The sequence below is a fragment of the Monopterus albus genome, unplaced genomic scaffold (genome assembly GCF_001952655.1).
Source record: "Monopterus albus unplaced genomic scaffold, M_albus_1.0 scaffold225.1, whole genome shotgun sequence".
Taxonomy (NCBI): domain Eukaryota; kingdom Metazoa; phylum Chordata; class Actinopteri; order Synbranchiformes; family Synbranchidae; genus Monopterus; species Monopterus albus.
The window spans coordinates 340,838-351,207 of NW_018128105.1; the positions used below are offsets into that span (position 1 = coordinate 340,838).

Below are 10,370 nucleotides of genomic sequence, written 5' to 3' on the forward strand. Positions count from 1 at the left end.
TTTTTTTTTTAATATATATCCATTAAGTAAACTATTTTATCAATATATTAAATTTACTGTCACACCTTGTCAAATCATCAGAGTAACTGAAAGACATCTGTTAACATATTCGTACTACTTTTAAACATAGACGCTCATCTAAATTTTTTTCATCTTGAACACCATTTGGATATTACCTTTTATTAATTTACTGACTATTTTATATATGATATGTAATAATCTGTGTTTCACCAAATCTTGGAATTTTAGTCATTTATCAAATGACTTGTTTGGTACATGGTAAAGGACCTTATTTATTATTCCTCTAGCTTTTTCTAAAGTAAATAGAGTTGGTGTCTGATTTATTTTGCCATGGTCTGCTTTGTGTTTCCAGGGATGTTTAGAATATTTTTGTTTTTGTTCCTTCTCAGGCTTCATATGGAACGTAGAGGAAGACTTTAAGATGGTGCCAGAGACGTGGATCCCAGCTCACAGAGTCCAACATCATGACGGCCACCCGGTGCCTGAAGAGCACGGACACATTCCAGGCAAGTCCTTTCCATCTGTAGCCAGCAGGTAGCGCATTTTAACAAAGCGTTGCTGCACACGCACCACCACAGGCCCCATAAATAAACTGCTTCATTTCAGATTCATTGTGGTGGAGTATGGAGGCAAAATTACACAAACTGTCACAGTCCAAATACTTATGGACACAAATGTAGACCATTAAAAAGATTAATAAAGGGGTCTGACCGCCTCCTGAAAAATATGCCTTACTGTGGTATGTGGTACTGAGAAAGTTCAGCGTTGTCCCCCACTGTCCCCTAGTTCCCATGTGCAGTGGACCCCAGAACGTAGAAGCAACCCCAGAAGAAAGCCAAATTTGCCAGGCGAGTAACATTCAGTGGGAAAAATAACAATTAACGTTATGAAAAAACGTTCTCACAATACAGACATTGAAAAATCTTCTACCTTTTCCCCTTAATACATCTGTAGGAAGAATGGTCTCATCTTGTGATTCGGTATCAAACTGTTGTAATATATTGATGAGATGTACAAGGGTTGAATTCAGTTTATTGTTATCGGTCCTGGTGGTGTTTGTGTCTGTTTTAGCACCATGAAGATAAACGAGAACACTCTACTGGAGAGACACAAAGTTGGGTTGGTTCCTTACAATGTGAACCACGTGCCCAGGTAACGTTACCATTAACACCTGATTAGTGTTGTTACACACACGAAGCCTGTCACTTTGCTTTTTTATTTCCCTCTGCTGATATCTTTAGTGATGAGTGTTTGAATGTCATTTCTTTACTATCAATGCTTAAACATGGCAGATGGGCTTTATTTCGACTTCTAAATAAGTCTGCAACTAATAATAATGTTGAGAAAACAATCTCATCACAAGTTCCATTTAGTAGTTTTTCTGGAGCTTTTGATCGTATCGGTCTCATTTGTCTTGGAGCATCTGAAAGCTTTTTGTCCAGGCTGACACAGGGCGGAGAAATAACTTAGGACAGGTGACACATCTGACCCAGCTGTCAATACAAGCTTTTGATCCTTTGACAGTTTGAAGTCTCTTTAACTGGCACAGCAGAACCAGCTCCAGTCCTTTGGCATCTGGATACATGATCAAGTTAAAGCTGTAGAAACCTGCAGCCCCTGTCTCTTATCCACCTGTTTACACTCTTCAGGTGTCATGAACGGATGAAGCGTCCTGAGCTGTAGCATCTGACCGCCTCAGAGCCACCGAACCTGGAACAGGAGTATGACATGAAGGGGAGCTGGAGGGAAGATGATGACAGTAAGACTTCTTCTGCAGTAAATGTACACACAGAACATGCTCTTATTCATCCTCTAAAGCAGTTTTAAATCTGAAGGCTTGTCAGACTTGGCCTTTAGCCTTAGATTTTGTTTCATGTGAATAACTGGACACCAGTATTTCTCTGAAAACTACCTAAATAAAACAGAGGAATATCTTTAGTTGAACCGATCATACAGCAGTGGCTGGAAAGATAAATCTGAGAGAACGTCTTTTACTTTTCTGAACTTATTTTAAGTTAGAGTAACAAGTTTTTAACATTCAGAACGTTTACAGTGTCAACTTCTGTTGTCAAACTAAGTCAAATATGTGCCAACACTTCATTCTTTGTTTCAATCTGACCCATTTTTTTTTCCACTCACAAGCTTCCTAGTTTGATATATGGTGTTTTAAGACAGCAGCTGTAAGGTTTAAAATATCAAATTAGGCTTCATCGTAGTAGTCAATGTGGGTTTTCAGTCATTTTAAGGGCAATTTGATTGCAATTTTGTTTCAGTGCATGTTCAAGAGTGAGTGGGGACAATGGACCTGAGAGTGTGGATGTTGGAGGGAAGTTTCAGGGAGAAGTGTCCCCAACCAAAGAACATCTTAAAGTGAGCAGTTCTCTTAATTGGTTTACATGCTTCAGTGGAATGCCCTCCACACTTTTTTTTTTTTAACTTAATGTTAAGGTGGACCAAAGGTTTACAGAACAAAATAACTTCGTCTATTTTGTCTTTGTTTTCCCCTACAGCCCTGCCTCCAATCCAAGATGATCTTGACACTGAGGGATGGAACAAGCCTTCACAGGAAGACTCAGTTGTGCCAACCCTCATGAGGACATTGAGGTAAGAGACACTCTTTGACAGTTTTTGTAAAAACAATTTGTGGCTTAATTCCAGAAAATATTTCAGTCTTCATAAATATTTTCATTTCAGGGGGCCCATTTTTCCAGCTGTGGATCATGGAGTACAGTGAAGAACTAAGAGACCTGATATCTTAGATGTTAAAAGCAGAACCGGACATGGATGAAAAACAATAAAGCTGTTACTTTAAATCTTTTTGCCTTTGTTTCTCTGTAGTTGATTTCACAGGAATTTTTTTTCCCATTATCACTGGTACTTGTAGTTGATTTCACTGTAAATGTTTTTCTTTTTATAGTTGTCACTGGAATCCGTAGGTTCCACCAAAGATTTTTCCTGTTTTATTTAAATAGTTTTCAGGGAAATACTCGCATGAAAAAAAAAAAAATCTAAGGCTAAGTCTGACAAGCCTTCAGATTTATAACGGATTCATTACAATTTATATCAAAGTTGCTCAAACACTTTTGAAATGAGTTTGTCAGGAAAAAAAGAGCTGAGAAATCATAGTCTGACCTGAACTTGTCAGTGCTAGTATAGTTCTCTCTCTCTCTCTGTTGTACAACTCTGGATGATTGGCCATGGATTGAATGATTGCCTATGGTTAAGGATGCATATACTCTTATAATAATTAAAACTCTTCCAGAATCAAATGTCTTAAAGAAGCAAAAGTAGATGTACCTTCTGGTGTTTGTAGTAACTCAACATATTTTATGTAGCAGAAACGTATCATACATTTTAAAAACTAATATTGATGAATAAAATACACATCTGACCAAACTTTGGAAATCATATCACAGCACTTCCATTTTATTCCACTACAAAAAGGAGGCATCTCAAAAGCACCAGTGAAAGCAGAACAGGGTCCAGTTCATCGCCGCCACAAACTGGACCTTGAGCCAAGCAGAAGTAGAGAAGAGTCCTTTTAGTCCCAGAGAAAGACATAATTCCACTGTCTGCTTTAACATGCAGCAGAAATGCAACTGTACTGTGAAGCCGCCTCTGCAGAAGCAAGAAGACGCCGACATCAGGTCAGGAGTCAAACAAACCTAAAAGAGCACAACGGAGGAAAAGAAGCTGCTTCTCTAAACAAGTCTGAAACTGCTTAAACTACCTGAGAAAGAAAATCACACCACAATTGGTAATAATATACTATTGAAAATAATCCAAAGAAAACAAACTCTACCCAGACGTGTGTGAGAGACCCAATAAGGAACTATACTGTACACACAAAAGGTTTACCTGGCTTAGTTTTATAGAAATGCAGGATGCCATTCAGCCATGAAACTGTGACCAAACCTATTTATTTATTTATTTATTTTAAGTCCAGCATGCATCTCTATGTGAGCAGAACGCTGCACAGTAACAGCAGGTCGGCTGTAACAGTAGCTGGATGTGAATTCTTGAGCAAATGGAGGAAGTGGAGCTTTCATGGTTTAAAAAATGAAACACATGAAGAGCAGCATGAGGCAGATTTCTGGAGTTCGTCTTAAAACCCAGATCACGGTAAGAAACTAAAAACTTCTTAGACATAAACACCTATTTCTTTAAATAATAGTCAGAGCTATGAAGATCTCAACACAGGAAATGTCCCTTTACAGAAGCACATTGCATTCACCTACAACAAAAATAATCGGAGGATCTTATCTCATAATCATGAGTTAATGCAGAGGTTGGAAATAGAATTACAAGATTGGATCCTCCAATTTTTTTTTTTTTTCTTTGAATGCAATGTGCTTCGGTGCTTAATTTTCTACTCGTTACATTGATAATAATATTGACAACCCTCGTGTGTACATTCAAGCATGAAATGTCCTAAATGTGAAAAAAAAACCTTAGGATTAATTCTAAGTCCAACAGCTTACAAAGGTTTACAGAGACTGTTCTGTTCAGAAAAGAAAAAAAAATGCGACTGATTCTCTCCAACATGTGAAATTAAGCTTTTATGGACCTCTTTCTTTTGTCTTCCAGTGAAAATGCATAGCAGGATAACTCATCGCTCCCCGGGGTTCGTTTCATCACACATGGCTTTCATAGAATAGCTGGCAGGGAGGGGTCTTATTTGCTGATGGTTCGGGCGTAACTTGTTCAGTGCTCTGCTCGACCTCCCCGTCAGGTCCCCCGTCATCCTGGTGAAGAGGAGGGAGCAGTGGGGGGTAGGAGGCTGGTGCCTCTGTCTGAGGTGGAGCCTCTATGCTGCAGTAACCTCCAACGCCAAGCAGAGGGTGGACCGACACCTGGATGGCGATGTGCTGTGGCTGCTCGTGCACTGAAGAGTTGTCCGAGTCGGTGGCAGGAGATTCACTGCGTTCCCTGTCCTCCCCTTGCTCCCTCTCCTGCAGAATAGTGAAGACGTCCCTCACCTGGATGGAGGTGACCCCGCCCACTGCTTCGCGCCGTCCCTCGGGTGCTTGTCTGACAAAGGTGTGTCTCATCTCCTCCACCCCCACCACTTCCAGAATCTCCTCCATGAAGGTGCGGCAGTTCATGATGAGCGGCGGCAGCGGGATGCTGCGAGCCAGCTCTTCGATGTACCGTGCAAACTCCATGGTCTTGAACTGCGTCACCTTGGCCAGCTCCAGCGTCTTGGCTGAGGTGATGATGGGGATCCTCTTGGCGATCTCGAAGGCCTTCTGCAGCTTCTCTGCGCCCTCAGTGCGGAAGAATTCATTGATGGCTTTCTCCGTCTTCTTCAGGTGGCTGCTCATCATGCAGAGGCGTGTGACATTCAGGGCCATGATGATGGTGAAGGTGACCAGACACACCACCACGTAGTACACACCCATGTCCCCGTTAGTGAAGACCACACGCAGCGTTACTGTGCAGTTGGAGCTGCCGTGCACGTTGGCCGCCATGCAGGTGTACTTCCCACGGTCTGCAAACTCAACGCTAGTGATGTTGAGGACGCCACGGTCCAGCAGCCACCACTTCCCACCTACAGAGAGATGGTGGCACAAAGAGTACACAGAGTAAAACACAAACTAAATCATTAATAGAAAACTACAAATCAATTAAAAATTCATCAAAGGGTGATTTCTGTCCATCGCTATACATATACATAGTATATTCTATGAATAAAACCAGTAGACACATGAAACGAAACCCAATTTGAAATAAACTAGACTTTTTTCTTTTTCTCCAACTGATAAACAAGCAACAGTACAAACAATGCAACTCTGAATCTCGGTGCAAAAGAAGCACATTTAATCCTAGCAGCAATGTGTTACTGTACAGCAGTCCTTGAAACAGCAGTGACTTCATGTCACTGTCATGTCATGTCACCTTTGACTCGGAACTGTAAAGCCACTCAGCACTCATGTGCCATGTCAGTGTATGATGCATACGCCATATCAGATAAACTTTATCTGTGTCTTTGCCTTTAGCAGCAGTGATCTAGTTAAACAGGAGCTGTGGCTGCACCTTATTTGTGCTGATTTGACATGTTGTAAGCTGAACAAGTTTGAAAACAAGTTTCAAGGGTTAGTTCACCAAAATTACTAAATATAAAATTATTTCCCAGTGTGATGACTTTTTCAAACTTTTTTTTTAGGACCGGGATGGAATCTGGAAAAATCTGAATGTGTTTCTGTAGTTTAATGAGCTTAGGATCAGGAGCTGGAGCACCCACTGGGAAATTAAACAGTGAGAGAACAGCTTCAAATGTAGTGATACAGGTGTGTGTACAGTTTGCGTGTGCATGTAGTCTGGCTGTATGTTGATGCTGATGTTTTTTGCCCTGATTATTTGCTTATCAGTTCATATAAAGGTAATAGGGTGGTTGTTTTGACCTCTCTGGCCCTGATACACTTTGAAGAAACAGCTCAACCTTTCAGTTATTTGCCTTCATGTGAAGAGTAAGAGGATGAGATCAATACCACTCTCATATTAAAAGTGACTCAGTTACCTGGCTCTGAGCAAAGGTGGGAAATCTTGAGTCATAAAGATCTTCTCATCTAACTCTCAGCAAAAAAGTGAATAGGTATAATCCCTAAATGCCAAACCTGCGGTTTCAGTTTCATCTGCCAAGGGTTTGCATTCAAACACAGTGTAGGTGATGGAATGTAATTTAGCATGTTCAAAACAACAAAACACTGCCTTTTAAACCACCATAGCAGAGTATTTTTCCCACTACAAATGACTGACACTGACTAATGAGTTTTCCAGGTTAATCAACAAACTGCTAACAGTTCTCTACCTGTTTGTACTGCCAGCGTTTATCCACAAGAGGCAGAGATTTAGTGAATTCGACTGCAACTACACTCTGTCTGTACTGTGTGGGAGTAAAGATGGACCGACTATCACAGAAGGCATCTCTAAATCTGGAGTCTGAAGTCTGGACGGGAGCAAAATAACATTTCTGCCGCCTTCTACGCAGCTGGCACGATCAATTTTCCACACTGTTATCCGGTGGAGGAGATGAATGAGCAGTCAGGAAATGTAGCCTGGACGAAAACAGCACCCCACCCATTCGCCTGTTCACAGGAAAGCCAGATTTCTAATTTGACCTCCACCACTGGATCAACTGATGTGACTGATGAGCTGCACAGTACTACATAATAATAATAATAATACTAAAAGGCATACGCAGATGAGAGCAGTGAGGACAAGTTAACAACGCTGCTCTTTATGTAATCACTGTTTGTTATGGAGTGCTGCCTGCAGTGGTGAGAGTGTAGCCCTTCCTAATTAGATTTCTTTGTATGACCCAGGGGAACAGCAGAGAGACACCGTTCTGGGTTTGTGGGTCGTAATAACAAAGTTGCCCCTCCCTCCTCCTCCGACAGGCTTCAACAGGTCGACTCAGGAGAGGCTTCAAAACAATGAATCACTCTTCCCTCTGCGCTGCCTCTGAGCTGATTTAAAATATTCAAACACATGCAACAGGCTCGCCTTGAATGAAAATCATTAGTAAAATGACTTACTTCCTGAATCTGACCGGCAAACGCCTGCCATCACAGCAATAAAACAATTACTGCTGCCAGACAAAATGTGCAGCGATTCTGCCCCCCTCGGGAGCACAAGACCATCCAGGCTGCCTGTTCAGAAATCTGGTTTCATTTTGATTCAACATTCAAGCATCTGTGACATATCAGACTGGACCCTGAACTAAAATCAACACTGTACACCGGATCAAATCATTTCTCTCTTTCCTTATTGGTTCGTCAGGGTGTTAACGGTCATGATTCTTCAATATCTTTGTCTTTAAAGGTGCATTAGATTTTACACATTAAGTGAAAATGGGGCAGGGCAGGGTGTCTCTCAGCTCTGCTACCCCCTTCCATAACGCTCTGCCACTTGTATCCCCCCTTCTGTTCTTATTCCAGCTTCTCTACCTTGTATTGTCAAAACACAAGCTGTAAATTTGCTTCCAAAGCACGACTTGGAGGTGATTCAATCAGCTTCTTAATCTGGTTATTCACAATAATCAGGTTATAGTGCAGAGTTTCCCCCCATAGTTCTACAGCAGACATATGTCACCTCACCCGAAATAAAGACTGCCTCCACTGACATCATAAAAGATTTATACACTTCTCTTAAATAAAACATTAGCCTTCAGAGGGAAAGTGCAGAAACTGCCATATATTTAAGGAGTTTTACTGTCGTCATTAGTCTGTCATCTACTATATAGTGGGTCTAAGGAGCTTACCACCTACGCAACACAATTTCCTGGGGCAAGCCCTGTAATAGACATGCTGTTTAACTCCTGACTATCCTGCTCTGATTAACAAACTGACCCAAATGTCTACTTGTTAGCAGCCCCATTCAGAGTACACAACAAACCTCACATCATTCTGCATGTGCTGCTAAATTATGCCTGAGTGACTGGTGCTGCTGGTGACAAAAGGAGCAAAAGAAAAACAGGTTTAACGTAACAGTCTGTCTCACCGCTCGTATCCAGATGGTCTCCATGGGAGTTGAACCACTGGACGCTGGGGAACGGGTCTCCGGTGACATTGCAATCAATCAGCGTGCAGCTCCCCTCTCGGGCAATTATCTGGCTCACTTTTGTGAACACAATTGGGACAAATCCACTTTCTGGTGCACTGCCATTTTGCGTACGGTTTCCACCTGTGTCCACTGATAACGCTCCGGCGGTGTGAGAGGTGATAATAGACGACAGTAAAAGAAGAAGGTATCCACTGGTGCAGTGCATTTTTCCTCTGACTGTTGGTGCGTCGCCCGAGGGGGAAGGGACTGTCATTCCTCTGGGGCCTCCATCCTGCGCACTGGCTATCTCTTGATAGTAGAAGGCAGTTTGGTATTCAGCTCTGCAGCTTGGAACATCTCTCTGGAAACAGGAAAGTGATTGGTGGGTATTAAATCACAGAGAGTGCAGGACAAAGCAGGACTTGGTGCTCAGCAGCTGGAACTAACTGAGTAGGAGACTATTTTTGTAACTAGCTTTTAAATAAACACAGAGCTGTAACTAATGACCATTTCTGAATACTGAAAAATGTGTATGACAATGTCCCAAAGCCCTGGGTGATATCTTCAAAATGCTTCTTTTGTTCAACCAACAGTCTGAAACCCAAAGATGTTTGATCTACAGGCAAGTTAACCAACTATTGAAGTTAAGAAATATGAAACATCTGGACACTGCAAATATACAAAAGCCTAGAGGTCCTAGCTTATGCTGTTTTTGTTTGATTAAAAAGGAAAAAAAAAAAAAAAACACAGATCAAATGAAAATAACACAATGACGTTCAAACAGACCAACTATAACGTCACATTTATACAAATACCATTTTCCTCTGTTATACCAACACCTACTGGCTTAGTCATGAAAACAAAGCCTCAGTACAACATAACGGAGCTGCGTGTGGGCTCCGTCTACTTTCTAGCTCCCTTCCATCTCCAACACTAGCTAGTGTTACCTTGTGTAAGTCGCTTAAGTGCTCGCAGCAATGTAGTTAGTTAATTATATAGGTTTGTCATATGTAAGGGTATTATCATGATTTCGTCGCCGTAAGCCTCGCCCTTTAAACGCTATCACAATACCAATGCGTGGGACCTGGCTATGTGCTGGACGGGTTTTTATATCACGGGACCTTTGCAGAACTGCGCCCCTGCAAACTGTTTGCGGTATAATGTAAGGCAGTTTCGTCCACGTATTCAATGAATGACAGCTCGTTTCATGTTTAGCTGTAATTCAGAATAAACATTTCCGCAGATAATAGTTGTACAGAGCGTACAAAGCACTAAGTTATTTATACCGAGAAATGCGGTAATATTACCTCAGCCTTAGCCCAACGTTCATAGCAAACAGTCAACTCAGCGTCGACGCTAGCTGCTAATCGTCCTCTAAAACCAAACAAATACCGGCAATTAAACCTTAATGTCACACTTACATCATGGTCTGTCCCTGTTTAAACTCCGATGTTTGGTGAGAAACACCAGAGTGGACGATTTGTCGCTTATTTCTCCGGCATCTCCATCCTCCTCCTACCGCAACTCGTCCGCTATGTAACCGACTACTAACCTAGTTTCTCAAAACAAGGCTGGGTGGCAACATCGTCAAGCTGCTCGGGTTGCGTTGCAGCACGTAGGGTAACGAACTGAGGGATCAGCCTATGGCCGTGCATTTCCGCAAAAAAATATCTATGGCAAGGCAAGTAGATAATTTTGACTATTAAAACTATTCTAAATTGGTCAAATTATTAATATTTGTGCAAAAAGAGCACATTCCAAAAATAATACAATTTGTTTAGCAGAAATTAGTTTTTTGTCTGACC

General features: G+C 41.6%; 2 protein-coding genes across 3 annotated transcripts in view; one reads left to right on the plus strand and one right to left on the minus strand.

Annotated features, from left to right (window-relative positions):
• Positions 1 to 4,534, plus strand: part of LOC109971444 (uncharacterized protein C12orf29 homolog) — a 13,248-nt gene extending 8,714 nt beyond the window's left edge. The window contains exons 3-9 of the mRNA XM_020619706.1: positions 411 to 527; positions 808 to 869; positions 1,093 to 1,173; positions 1,671 to 1,780; positions 2,295 to 2,391; positions 2,532 to 2,625; positions 2,716 to 4,534. Coding sequence (XP_020475362.1) covers positions 411 to 527; positions 808 to 869; positions 1,093 to 1,173; positions 1,671 to 1,679 — 269 coding nt within the window. The 3' untranslated portion in view covers positions 1,680 to 1,780; positions 2,295 to 2,391; positions 2,532 to 2,625; positions 2,716 to 4,534. The remainder of the gene's footprint in view (positions 1 to 410; positions 528 to 807; positions 870 to 1,092; positions 1,174 to 1,670; positions 1,781 to 2,294; positions 2,392 to 2,531; positions 2,626 to 2,715) is intronic.
• Positions 4,374 to 10,208, minus strand: mfap3l (microfibril associated protein 3 like). 2 transcript variants are annotated; one of them, XM_020619704.1, is made up of 3 exons: positions 9,987 to 10,208; positions 8,524 to 8,926; positions 4,374 to 5,572 (listed from the first exon to the last, which is right to left on the minus strand). In XM_020619704.1, the coding sequence occupies exons 2-3, from the start codon at positions 8,837 to 8,839 to the stop codon at positions 4,656 to 4,658; spliced, it is 1,233 nt and encodes a 410-aa protein (XP_020475360.1). In that variant the 5' UTR covers positions 8,840 to 8,926; positions 9,987 to 10,208; the 3' UTR covers positions 4,374 to 4,655. The 2 variants fall into 2 exon arrangements, with proteins under 2 accessions (XP_020475360.1, XP_020475361.1); XM_020619705.1 differs by lacking the exon at positions 9,987 to 10,208 and adding an exon at positions 9,873 to 9,970.
• Positions 10,209 to 10,370: the final 162 nt, after the last annotated feature.